Raw genomic sequence first — 14,843 nt, 5'->3', positions numbered from 1 at the left:
AGAACTCAAGGTTCACATGCATTCCATTCATTCCAGAAACAATACAATTAAAATAAACACGTAGTACAACTCCCCTAACCTGGATTCCTTACTTAAGTCTTGGAATTTCTCAACTCTTTGTGCACCACAAAAAGTCCATCCCTTGTCTACTTTCCAAGCTTGCTTCCAATCCTTATTATCCCCTCTAATTAGTCCAGAGTGCACTCTCCTTACAACACTCAGTCTTGGCACTCTCCAAGCCCTCTCTTTCCTACTCAATTGGTCTCTTAATCATGTTTTAGTTAAAGTTAATGGTCCTAAAACGAAAATTGGCATTAACATGGCCTTAATTGCCATTCAAGATTCATTAGTGGTTGTTTTCCAGCCCTTTTGGCTGCCCCTTTGTCAGCTAGAGTTTATGGCCTTTCCCATTCATGCCAAAAAGATTTTTTGGCAAAAAAAAAGAAAGCTTAGTTTGCGACTACCAAGGTTCAAACTTACAACCATGCAAATGTCAGTCAATGCACAATCATTCAACCAATTCATGTTTCGTGATAATTCCTATAACTCTAGAATTATATTGTCACTCATCATGATCAAGCACTTTATTATTAAAATAATAATCAATTAAATAGCACACAATTAGCACACACAAAACTCGAACCCAAGTCCTTTCCCAATAACTAAGTACTCTCAACCATTTGAGTTAGTACTTTTCCACGTCACAATAATTAGTACTTAATGCCATAAAGGCTCCCACTACCCACATTTATTAATTAATTATTAATTTAATTAATTAAATTTTACGTGTCTTACACAAGTGTCCACCATAGGCTTCTCATCTCTAATCCTCTCTCTTTGCAACTTGTTCCACCAAATTAAAGCATAATCAGAAAATTCAGCTGCTGCAAGCCTTACCTTTTGTTCTTCACTATAATTATTGCAAGAAAATACATGATCAATTTTGAGCTCCCACTTCAAGTAAGCTTCATGATAACTCCTCCCTTTGAAAGGTGGCACATTCAACCTTATTCCTTCTATTCTCCGTTCATTCCTTTGTGGCCCTCCTCCTCCTCCTCTTGGTGAGATTCTATTCTCTAGTTGATCCAACCTATCATGAAACTCATCTTGTTGTTGCTTCTTCATTAACCTCTCCAAATGTTGAGATAATGCAGTAATTTGCATCTGAATATCATTCTTTTCTGCAATGATTAACAAACAGATCAAGGTAACAGGAACAATATATATATATATATATGATGTTTGAAAATTTTCTCACCCACTCAAGTGTTTGCACTCACAGATTGGCTTTTACTATAATGAAACACTCTTGCCTTTTACCACTCAAATTCTCCTTGGGTTCTTAAGCAATTCAAGAGATTATGGCCACAACAAAGAATAGTTCTCCAATATGTGCACGAAAACGGTTGTAGGTATAAAAAGAAAGGTTAACAAAGAAAAAGGCTAAGAAAAATAGGTAAAAAAACAAAAAGAAATCAGGCACAATCCTTCAAGAACACCAATATATTATCTTATAAAAATTGTTCAGAAGCATGAATCATTCGACCCAATTTTTTTTATCACTTTCAGTACAATTACAAATTGTAGTAACTATTTTTCTTTTCACAAAGGCCTAACTTTTGCAATGAATCAACAAAAACGTAAATAATACGAGTAATAAGGTAATGAATTGGTAAAATAAGAAAGAAGGAAGGATGTAACCAATTTGATGTTCAAACCCTTAAACCTAAGCTCTGATACCAAACGATGTGAATCCCATTGCACAAAGGTTGAGTTAGGATCTTTAGGGTTAGAACTAGTTATGACCACGAGATATTTTCTTGGGCAGAATTGGGTATTCTTTTTGAAAATTAGGTGAAAAAGAAAGAAATAAGAGGTGAATCTAATAGTGGAAGGAAAGAATCTAATGTGATCCCAACAAGGCTTATAACTTGGGCCAACGCCTAGGCCCAAATCCTGCTCAAGGCCTAATCCATGGCCCACATGCATCTCAATCCCAAAGTCCACCAAGAGGCCCAATAACAAAGGGCATGCTCAAAAAGATCCAATTGGGCTTCATCCAATATGGCCCAAACCCACATGGGCCAAAGAACATGTGAAGATTTGAAGAGGTGTATCAAAGGGCAGTAAAATAACAATAAGATTGGCCCATTGTTTAGGCCTTGTTTTCTAGAATAATAAGTCAAACAATGTGTAGTTGAATTGATAAATTGGGCTTGACTAAGCCCAATAGGAGATTTTTTCATGAGCTACCAAAGGTCTAAGGTGGACTACGTGGAAGTCAACATTCCTTCCTACACCTCATGCATCCAAGGGCTAGGAGACTTGGCTTCCTTTTCAAGCTAGGATCTCACAGCAAAGATCAAGCCTTCTTCTCCAAGCTAGCATCAAAGGCCAAGATGCTTTCTCCTTCTCATCCAAGGGCCGAGATTCCTCATGTGTAATGGCTTGAGTATAAAAGCCTTAATTTTTCAACATTGTACTCACTCTTGAATTTTATGCAATAGATGCTAATTGAGTTGAGATCACTCCTCCATCTATTGCCTTTGAGAGTCACTTTTTCTAGTGATTTCTCTCTCTACCTCTAGCCACCTTCCTTAGGCTAGCATTGGTTAGGAAATCCTATCACCTCATTCACCTACCATAGCTTGCAAGTGCCTTCAAAACTTGCCTCCACTCACTCATCCAATTTCCACTGCACCATGGAGTTCTACAAGTGTCTTTGGAGCTCCACCAGAATCACTTTTTCCAAAGGAGGCAACACACAAAGGATGGAAATATCCTTTGATACAACCAAGGGTTCTTGTATCACTCAAGAACTAGGAGAATCACTCTCACTAGTAGATAGAAAATAAAATTTCTGAACAAAACTTAACTTGATTTCATTAAAAAAATGGTTCAGCTTATATAGGAGCTTTAACCATTAGAATTACAAAAGACACATTAATTGCCATTACATCCCACTAGAGCTAATAATAATCCACTCAAGATAATAATGGTCCACTACTTAATGGCTGATTCTAATTGAAATTGTGGCAGCCAAAAGTCATCCAAAAGTATTCAGCAAAGGTCCTCTTGGTCTTCCAAAGGTTGGTTCTTAAGATGTCAGATGGACCCTTATTACAACTTGAATTAAAGAACTATAACCCATTAATTGGTTAACCCAAAACATAATTTGGTTAATCAATTTTACAAAGCTTTGGGCCCTTATTTAAATAGAAGAAACTGCATTCAAAAACTCTATTGGGCGCGTTAGTCCTCCTCCATTTGGACCATGATGCAATTTACAACTTTGGTCTTTTCTCTTTCCAACTTGGGCTTGTATTTAAATAATAATTACAACACTTGTTGCAGAGCTTCTTTTGCTTTCCTTGCTCTAGACCTTGTCATAGGTCCTCCAAGTTCTTCAAGTGGATCCTTGTCATTGCTCATTGTCACATCTCCATCATTAGATGTTGAAGGTAATCTGCAGATATCATAACCATGATGTGTCTTAGACGCTAGTTGGTCACCCATTTGCTAGGATCTTATAAACAGTCCTTACTTGTTGATATGTCTAAAAGTTAAGTCAAGCCTACAAATATTGTACTCACTTTGAAAGAAAATAATGAGTGTAATGTCACAATGATAAAGCAAGTTTATAATGAAAGATACACTTCTAAACAATTAAATTGAGAGGTTCAAGAACTGAATTAGGAAGTGTTTTTCCTTATTGTTATCATCTCCTATGTTGATTCCATATTAGGAAAAATGTGCAAGCGAAATGCAAAATGTTAGTGAATTTTGTTGACGCATGGGATGTTATGATGAAGCATGGGAAATGTTATGTATTACGAAGATGACTCGACCTTCACTGATTGTGTTGACCACCTTCGTCATGTTTGTATTTCATGGCCTTTATTCTTTGAGTATGTCAATGAAAGTTGGATAATTCCTTACAAAAAGTTCTTTGTAAAGGCATGGACAAATTGAGTACTGCATTTAGGAAACACAACATCAAACATGTATGTTTCATTGTCATTTTCATCAATTATCTTATTACTTCACTTATGATATTATTTATGTTAAATATAATAGGCTTGAGCCAGCCTATTAGAGCTTGAAGAAAGTTCTGGGAAGCAGTATGGGAGACCTATGCACATGTTGGGATGTAATTCATAACGTGATTATCCTCCAAAAAAATGAAATCAAGGTGTCTTTTGATAAAAGTATAAGTCTGATCAGTGACACGTATAAGGGAGGCATGTATAAATGATTGGTTGGAATTGTATCAAGACATGCTTTAGGACTCATTGCCGATGAGGTTGAACAAGTCATGCATATAGGATTTGACAGTGGGAGTTGTGGATGTGTGTTGAGAGCGATATATGGTCTACCATGTGCTTGTGAATTAGCACAATATGTCTATGAGGTGATTCCTTTGAGTGCTCTTCATATAATGTGGACTAGATTAAGCTTCTCAAATATTTCATCAAATGAATCGCTTCCAAGGTTATGCATTGATAAGGAAATTGACATGGTGGTCAATCGTTTCAGTGAAGTGACATTGCAGGAAAAGTAACAATCAAACAAAAGTTACTTGAAATTGAGTGTCCTGTAATGACATCAATGGTGGCTCCAATGCAAAAAAATTAAAACCAAAGGTGCACAACATAAAAAAATGCATCGATCTGAACAGTCTACTAAGCGTGATCCATCTTACTTTGATCATGTCAACGCCTTCTTTTCCCCACAGAGTGGTCATTCCTTGAAGAGTGACACAAAATCTAAAAGGAAATGTAAAGAAAACATTAGATCTACAAAAGAAAGTGTAATTCGCACATTAGATCAATTTCATCCTATATGTCACCCTTACATTGTCAATGTTGTTGATGTGGTTGTTGATGGCTATTGTGGGTATAGATGTATTGCTACCTTGTTAGGGATGGGTGAGGAATCGTGACTTCTAATCCGATATGATCTTTTTAAAGAACTTGATTTACAATTTAAATGTATTACATCATTCATTTCTTACAAGTTCACCTAAAAGATGATTGTCCTATACCCATGGTAGATATCATATCATCTATACATTGTTATCTCGAGGATCGAGCTTGGTCTGCGTTTTACGCTAAAAGGTTGCAGACATTTGTGCACTTGATGGGTGTCAATACTAGTTATATGGACCTAGGCATCGACTGAAGTTTGTATATTTATTTTATTTTTTTAAAGTTAGTTATTTTTGTAACTCAATATTTTGTATTATGGACATTAAAAACTACTTATAATTATTAAGCATATTTATAAAACTATAACTGCTCTGGCCAAGGAACGAGTATATTTTGGCCTTAGTGCAATCACCATTAAGTCAACAATGTCAATAATTGTAAAGAAACACAAATTAAAACATATAATGTGAGTAAAAAAATAAGAAGTTCTAGATCACAAAACTATCAAAAGTTCATAACTATTTAACTATTATATCATTTGGAAATAAAATCATGTCCACATAAGAATATATAAAGGTCTCTTATCCATAACTAGTTTAGTGCCTCCCTCGTACACTTTGACCTCCTCTATTATTGCTGCCATATTCTTTAGTTCTCTGGCGACCTTAGGAAGAAAGAAGAAGCTAGTGGGTTGTGTTAGGATTGGTTGTGGAATAAAGTATGGGGGTAAGTATCTCACCCACAAAATAATGAAAATGGCGAAAACGAAAAACAAATGTTGAAAGGGTTTTGAAATATAATGGCTTTCTTAAGAGGAACAAGAAGCGAAAAAGATTTGTTTTAGAAATTATGCTCCACTATTCTTTCTACATATTTCAAAAACTCAAAAATTCTAAAATTTTACTACCTTTTCCTTGGCCCCATTATAACTTGTGAGAAGTTCTCATGATCTTTGAATCCATATTTTCTGAAAATTTGTGAATATCACAGTCTTGTTAAGTATTATGAGTGTTTACTTGCATGAGTATTTTAAGTGAAAATACAAGCCAAAACACTAGAGTGAATTTTGGAGAGAAAATATACATTTTAAACTCGAGTGATATCTTTCATATTTGATTTTAATGTAAATTAAAAAGATTAACTCATGTGTAAAAAATAGAATCTTTCTGTTTGTATATACTTGATAACTTGATTTCTAAAAGATGGATTTGTTCTAGTGATGTTCATTCTTTTGATCCAAGTTACATATGGAATAAAATACCTTTGAAAAAGTTTTGAAATTGCTCACTTTTGCCTAGGAGTGCGAAAGGATAAGTGTGGGGGTGTGATGAGTACAAATTGTTTCCATCATTTAATGTATTAATTTGGGGATTTAATTGAATTTTTGTGCTTAAAGAGTGATTTAATTAGGATTTGTGATAATTGGGCTTATTGAGTTTGTGTGATAAAAATGTCTTAAAAAGTGATTTAGTTGCATCAATTATTCTTGGATATTCTAATGTTTGTTGATACAGCTAAAATTAAGATTAAGTTCATTTAAGGTTTGAAAATAAATTGATTAAAGTTACAAAACACTTTAAAAAAAAGGCTAAAATCAATAAGTTCCAGAAAAATCATTTATGCACCCTTTACATTACTGATACATTCCCCTTTTTCAAGTGGACCACCCAAACACCTATTATGCATCCCTAATATGTCTATTTTCACCCCTCTTTCCACTCATAAACTAAGATGCACTTAGATCATGCCATGTGGCAATTCTTCACTAATTAAATCGACCAATCAGAGCATGACACATGGTGGCATCCAAGCACTCAAAATTCAGCCAACCAAATGTTGCCACATCATCATCTTTTTCTCTCCCCCACAAACCAGAAACCCTAGCCCAAATCAGCCACCCATCACAATAGTTACCATGGCACTTCACCAAACCAGTGTTGGAATGAAACTGAGTAGCCACCGCGCATAACTACTTACCTTCATTAGAGAAGGAGGACGCATGATTAGATTTGCAACTACCACAACACCACCACAAGAAGGAAGCCATCTTCATTGTAAAATGCGAGCCACCATGGTAGTGCCCTTCATCACCGTCTTCCTCTACGCGACCGCAACGAATCAGGCCACCGTGAATCCACCATTGCTCCATTACACCATTGTGAGTTAGACCTCCACGCAAAGCCATCGTGAAGACGAACCAAATTAGCGCCACCACAACTCTCCAAACATGGTGAGAACGATGAACATTAGCACCACCATCGATCTGTAGCATTCTCCATCGCGGACCAAACCAAACGCAAGGCGAAACTCCAACAACACGCATACACGTGACGTTGAGCCACCATTGTTGCACCTATTCTCGTCACCATATGTGTCGTCAATGTTCATCTTCTCCAAATTGAATCACACATGCACTTCAAGCCACCATGAAAACCACCACAATCACCTACACAACCCTTAGCATACTATTGGAAACCCTAACACTAGAGAGCGAGGAGATGTCGCATGCCAGCCTATCAATGGACAATCAAAGCCAGTTCAAGCTGGTCAAATAGTCAATTATGGTCAAAATTTAGTCAATATTGCAAAAATGGCCAAACGAGAGGGACAAAATTGGAAATTGAACAGAAATTAAGTTGTTAAATAATTAATTAAAATTTTTCATTAATTATCTTTAGTATATCTCAAATTATTAACAGAGAAAATCTTCCAAATATTTTTAGAAGCTGATAAAATTTGTTAATTATTTGAAAGATATTATATCAAAAGATAAAAGGTTTCAACAATAGAAAATATAAGATTCAAGTCCAATCAAGATAAAGAGACCTAAGGGAGCAAAAGAAAGACACTTAGCAATTCTCATATTTTAGCAGCTATTGTCCATAACATCTCTCTTTTTTCCATCCTTTTTTTTTCTCTCATTCATCATTTATCATATATTCCATCCAATCCATGGAGGACTAAGCTTTTAAGGTTGGTTCCATTGTAATTTCATTATGGATTTTGAGGTTAAATTAAAATATTCCTAACAATCCCCCACAAATGACTATATATTAAAAAAACAAATTTTGGGCAAAGAGAAGGAACTAAGTTACTTAAACATTAATATCTTTCAATTGAATTAATGTATATTGAAATGAGGCAAATACATAGCTAATGAAAGTGAAATAATTCTTGAACTTTCAAAAGCTTAGGTTAATGCCCCCATAACACATACTAATTCTTTAAAGTTTGTTATTCCACGATACAATAAAAGCGCAATTAATGGTCGTGTGCAAATACCTTATTTCCATGAGTGCTCTACAAAGCAAATTTTTATATTCTTTCATAGAAGGTGGCCCACCTTCACACTTATCTAAACAATAACTTTATCAAGTCTATCACAATAGACCACTCAACAAATAGAGCTATAAAGTTATTAAGTCCTTTATACATATATCACAATCATCTATCAAGTCCTATTGAGGGCCACTCAACACATAAAGCTATAGATTTAAGCACTACCATATGTACATGGATGGACTGTAGTGCATCACAATATTTTCAAGCCAAAGGCTTAAGTCACATCCCTTGAGAAGTCTCCTGAATGACTGATGACTCTCCTACTCAATTCCTTTGTTAAAGGATCTACTAGGTTTCTTTCTGATCTAACAATCTCTAGACAGATTACTCCATTCTTCAAAAGTTGTTTAACTACACCATGTCTTATGTGAATATGTCTTCTTTTTCCATTATACACATAATTTTTTGCAACTCCAATAACGGCTTATGAATCACAATGCAATGATATTGGTACAGAAGACCCTCACAATGGAATATCACCTAACAAGTTTTTCAACCATTCAACTTCTTTACCTGCTAGCTCAAGAGCAATGAATTCATATTCCATGATTGAACGAGTAATACAGGTTTGTTTGGAAGATTCCCATGAAACAACTCCTCCCCTAAAAGTGAACACATATGCACTAGTAGAACTAGCCTCATTATTGTCTGTCACCCAATTTGCATCACAATAACCTACTAAAACAATAGGAAAATTTTTAAAATGCAAACATAAATTCATAGTTCCCTTAAGGTCTTTTAACAATCGATGAAGTGCATTCTAGTGTTCACTATTATGATTATGAGTATATTTACTTAGTCTACTTACACCATAAGCAATATCAAGTCTTGTGTAGTTCATGAGATACATAACACTTCCTATAACCTTAGCATATTCAGCTTGTGAAACACTATCACCATTGCTCCTATTAAGACTCATGTTAGGGTCATAAGAAGTTGTTACAGACATTGCATCAAAACAATCAATTTTCTTAAGTATCTTTTCAATGTTGTGTGATTAAAATAATGAAAAGCCAAATTCAGTTTTCCTTATTTTGACACCAAGAATAACATCTGCCCCACCTAAATCTTTTATCTCAAAGTGAGCAATTAAAACATTGCTATTGTTTAGTACTTTCAAGTTAGATCCGAAAATGAGCATGTCATCAACATATAAACAAATAATTAGAACCAAACAATTTAGAGTAAACACATGAATCAAAGGCATTCACAACATACCCATTGCTTATTAAAGTATGATCAAACTTTTCATACCATTGTTTGGGTGCCTATTTGAGGCTGTAAAGAGATTTTTTTAAGCTTGCATACCCTATCCTCTTGTCTAGCAACTACAAATCCCTCTAGTTGCTCCATGTAAATTTCTTCCTTCAGGTCCCCATTAAGGAAAGTTGTTTTTACATCCATCTGATGAATTATCAAACCTCGAATAGTTGAAAGAGCAATCAAAAATCTAATAGTAGCAATTTTAGTCACAAGAGAATAAGTGTCAAAATAATCAATACCTTCCTTTTGAGTATATCCCACTGCAACTAGTCTAGCCTTGAATTTTTCTATAGACCCATCTAGTTTAATTTTCCTTTTAAATATCCATTTACACTTATAGGTTTACTACCTTTAGGTAAATCAACCAAATCCCAATTGTGGTTCATCATAATAGAGTCTAATTCACTTTTAATTGCTTCTTTCCAAAAGCTAGAATCTATAGAGGCCAAGGCCACTTTATAGGTTTTAGGATCATTACTAATAAAAAATATAGAAACAAATTGCTCGTTGATTTTATCAGGTTTTTCAACAATCAAAGTAGTCAAAAAATCAAGCCCAAGGCTATTCTCAATTCTCTTCCTCTTACTCTATCTTCATTCACATGTTCACTAAAAGTATATTCATTTAGCATATCAACCCTTGAAGAAGAAAAAATTTCAATTATCGTTTTATTAAGAGGAAACAAATGTTCAAAGAATTTAGCATCTCTAGATTCACAAATAGAACTATTATTCAAACACATGAATCTGTATGCAACACTATTTTGAGCATAGCCAATGAATGCATAATCAAAGGTTTTAGGCCCAATGCTAGATTTTCTAAATTCTGGATATGCAACTTTAGCCAAGCATCCCCAAACCTTTAAGTAATTTAAGTTAGGTGCAAACCCTTTCCATAGTTCATAAGGACTTTTATCCAGTTTCTTATGAGGAACTTTGTCCAAAATATAAAATGTAGACAAAACAACTTCACCCCATATGTTATCAGGCATACCAGAACTTAATAACATAACATTCATCATTTCTTTTAGTGTATTATTTTTTCGTTCAACTATGCCATTATGTTGAGGTGTATGAGGGGTAGAAGTTTCATGTATAAAACCATTTTCATCACAAAATTCTTTAAGGAAATTTGTGCTATATTCACCACCTCTATCAAACCTATGCTTTTTAATCTTTTTATCCAATTGATTTTCTACTTTAGATTAATAGATTTGAGCATACTCATCTTTTAACTTTAAAAATAAATTTTAGTATATTTGGAAAAGTCGTCAACAAATGTTGTGTAATATTTTTTTGCCACCTTTAATCATTGTATTTTTAAAGTCTGCCAAGTGAGAATGTATCAATTCAAGCAATTCAGTGCTTTTGGAAGTGACATGTTTAAAAGGTTTTTTGCAAATTTTGCTTCAACGCAAACAATACATTTAGAATACTCATTTGCATCATACACATTTATAAGATGCATATTTTTCAATCTTTTGATGGAACCAAAATTTACATGGCCTAACCTACCATGCCACTAGTTAACAAATTCAACAATATAAGGAGAATTAAAGATACTTTTCATTAGCAATAATAAGAACAGAGTTCAGAACAAACAACCCATCAGACAAGTATCCCTTACCCATAAAATCTCCATTTTTTGCTAAAATCACTTTATCACCCTCAAACACAAGTTTCAAACCAGCCTTCTTAAGCAAACTACCAGAAACTAGATTCCTACAAAGGAAGGGAACATAGAACAGATCATTCAAAGCTAAAATTTTTCCAAAGGTAAGTTTTAGGAGTATTTTTCCTTTACCAAGCATTCTAGCAGTGGATGAATTGCCCATGAAGACATGTCCACCATCTACTACATTACAAAAGTTCTCGAAAAAAGCCTTATTGGAGCAAAAATGTCTGGTGGCACCAATGTCCAACAACCAGTCAACTTTGTTTTCCAACATTTTTCCTTCCACCACCACAACAACAATTATATCTTCCTTTTCAGCAACTTTGACTTATGGAGAAAAATTATTGGCCTTACTTATAGGTTTCTTATCCTTCCTATTTCAACATTGGTATGACTTGTGGCCTGGTTTTCCACTTTCAAAATAGAGTATCACTTTGCCTTTATGTTTCTTTCTGTTATCACCTTTGAGATTTTTTTGGTATTCACTGTTTTTTAATTTCTTTCCTTTGGCTTTGTACTTATCTTTATAAACAAGAGAAGATTCAACCAAGTTAGCTTTAACAGAAATTGAAGAAACAAAATTTTCCTTATCTTTTAGACGATTTGCCTCCTCAAGTTTCATGTGACTTATTAGCTCCTATAGAGTCAAGTTCTTCTTTTTATGTTTCAGATGGTTCCTGTAATCACTCCATAAAAGTGGAAATGTTTCCAACAAAACATTAGCCTACAGGACATCAAACATTTTCATGCCTTCTCTTAGCACATCTGCAACCAAGTTCTCCATGACAGAAGATCGGATAGTGACTTGAGAGCAGAAGCAGAAGCAATAACCATTGTTGAAGAACTTTAAAAAAAGTAAAAGGGGTTTCACTTTCATATTGTTAGCAAGACAAAAAAACAAGACAATTGTGTTGTGGAAGAACCACTATCCTGAAAGCAAAATTTCAGCACAATCGAGGTGCAATCGATTAACGTCGTTCGCTCCCCAAGGTTACACAACACCTCATACCCTCGTGCACTTGTTGAAGGAGTTTGGAACCACAGACCCTCATTGCCTAGAAAATTAAGAACAGTAGAAAAAGTTTTTAACTTTCCTTCGTGAAAACTAAAATCCCTCTCTATGATGTTTTAGTACGGTATATTAACCTATATATAAATTACTTCTACTTTTCCTATCTTTAAGACATAATATAATATATTTATAAAACTATTTTTAAAAAGGTAACAGAAAGAAGTATTATAATAATGAAAATTGACCACTAAAAGAGTGCTCCATTCAATTTCGGAGACTGGCTTGAGAATAGCTCCTAGTCATTTAATATAATATAGTCATATTCCCAACATAATTGAATTAAGACTTTCTACATTGATTGATTTGTAAATCTACAACAATAATTTATTTAACAATAGTCTTTAGATAATCGATGATGAATCTATTTTGAAAGTAGTTGAATTAGACTGCTTTACTACAATTGTTTCAAAGTCTTTTATTAATTTGCTATTTCATTCTCAAATTCTTCATTATCTTTTTGCATATCATCATATAGTTTTAATTGCATTAGGTTAGATTTTTAAAAGAGTCAAATATTGAAAATAAATTTTGTATTCTTTGGGATACGACTGAGGGTTGGCTTAACCTTATCTAGTTTGTTCACTACTACTAACTTGACAATACTGAAGTTGTTGTAGTTAAGTAGTATTAATTTGATCATTTCACGACAGCGTTATCAAGGACCTCTAAAGAGTCTGCAAGTTTATGTTTTCCTGCCAAACTCTTGTGAGTATCGGCAAGGGAGGAGGAAAGCTAGAGCTACAAGAAAACTCTTAAATAATAATCAATTTTAATGACCAAAAATTGTTAGTCACTACAGTCACCAATTTAGATACCAAATTACAAAATAAAAAATATATTAGTTACTATAATAATCACTATTATGAATAAAAAATTATATTTAGTCACTAAATTGGTTACTATTTAATTAGAGATTAATTTAGAAACTAATTCATTTGGTAGTCAAACCCTTAGTAGTTAATATTTAGTGACCAACTTATAAACTAATTTATTTGGTAATCAAAATCTAGGTAACCAAATTTAGAAACCAATTATAAAGTCTTCATTTATAATATATAGTGACTATTTTAATAACTAACAATTTTTTATTTTGTAAAGTGATATATAAATTGGTCACTTTATTGAGTAACAATATTTTTACACTAAAATTTGTTGTTAATAAAATAATATTTTTTGTATGTTCACGCAATAACTTCTCTAAGGAGAGAGATGGTGCGACTTGAGGACACCCACCTCCAACTTTATGTTTTCTTTTTCTTTGTATAACGGATGTAACTTTTCAAACTTTATACCCAAACTTGGGGTGACGATAAGAACGAATAAACTTTACAACCATGGTAGATCCTATTCCCATAATCTTCACCATGACAACCATCACAAAAGCAAAAGCAGCATAAATTCTTGGTCCCTCTCTTTCCAAATATTTAGACAATCACAAAGCACCACACCACACCTCTCTCTAATAGTGAACATGGCTCAAGTCGCTTCTCTCTCCGCCGAAATGGAGACCCTGAACCATGTTCTTTCCCTAGTGGAGGCATTCAGAGCGTTCGACGCCGACAACGATGGGCGAATCACGAAGGCAGAGCTTGGAGGAATCTTGGGGTCACTCGGGTACAACGCTAGCGAGCAAGAAGTGGGTGCAATGATGCAAGAAGGTGACAAGAACAGAGATGGGTTTCTGAGCATACAGGAATTCTTGGAGATGAACACGAGAGAGTTGGAGGGTGGGAGTCTCGGCAGCACCCTCAGCACAGCGTTTGAAGCGTTGGATGAAGATGGGAACGAGATTCTGACCGGGGAAGACCTTCATGGGGTCATGCAAAACTTGGGTCTAGACTTGTCCCTCGACAACTGTGTTCATCTTGTTGCTTCTCTTGATGCAGACGGAGATGGAGCTGTGAGCTTGGATGAATTCAGACTCATAGTTGATTCACTCCTCTGACAAATATTCTCTGTATGTGTTATGTGATCAATGATCACATGTTTACGTATAGCAATAGGTTTGAAGAGGTTACTGTATCTGCATGAAAAAGTATAGGTTAAGGAATTGAATAAGCACTTGTGAGATGCAACTGGTTTGCAATTTTAAATTTAGAGAGACTTGAGAAAGAAGATAAATTTTAAATAGTATTTGGGCTCTTTAAAAAGTATTTATGTATTCGGTCAAAAAAATCTTGCTTTAAGAGTTTATATACTTTGAGCTGCGTTTAGAGACAATAATGTGGATGAAGCGCTGGAAACCTTGCAAACCTTTACTCTCCAAAGGAGCAAGTTCCTCATCGGGCAAATGATGCCTAACTGTAGAGTTTATATTCAGAAACTCCATGCATCCAACGTGTAGAGTTGCCTACTACATTACACGCAGACGGGACTCTAGCGCAGTTGGGTGATTCCCTGTGTTTATACTGGGCTTTATTTTGAGTTTCTCAATAGTTGGCCCAATCATGCAGACAGAGAAGTGGGCTTCGGCTGCTGCAAGCTGGCCCATATATTCGAACTGCTTCTAGACGGAGATTACTATGCGCACCAGGCCCATCATTGGCCCAAGATTGGATGACACT

At 34.7% G+C, this 14,843-nt stretch overlaps 1 protein-coding gene across 1 annotated transcript; it reads left to right on the top strand.

Moving 5' to 3' along the window:
- Positions 1-13,700: 13,700 nt before the first annotated feature.
- LOC114193515 (putative calcium-binding protein CML29) lies at positions 13,701-14,412 on the top strand. Its single transcript, XM_028083343.2, has one exon. It carries the CDS (start codon positions 13,751-13,753, stop codon positions 14,222-14,224), a length of 474 nt encoding a protein of 157 aa, XP_027939144.1. The 5' UTR covers positions 13,701-13,750; the 3' UTR covers positions 14,225-14,412.
- The last annotated feature ends 431 nt before the right edge of the window (positions 14,413-14,843 follow it).

The sequence above is a fragment of the Vigna unguiculata genome, chromosome 8, assembly GCF_037176805.1.
Source record: "Vigna unguiculata cultivar grain cowpea cultivar isolate G323 ecotype 2 chromosome 8, ASM3717680v1, whole genome shotgun sequence".
Classification (NCBI taxonomy): domain Eukaryota; kingdom Viridiplantae; phylum Streptophyta; class Magnoliopsida; order Fabales; family Fabaceae; genus Vigna; species Vigna unguiculata.
This window is presented reverse-complemented; position numbering and strand designations above follow the sequence as displayed.

Coding starts and splice junctions, on each gene's coding strand:
- LOC114193515 (XM_028083343.2), top strand. CDS start 13,751: ATGGCTCAAGTCGCTTCTCTCTCCGCCGAAATGGAGACCCTGAACCAT.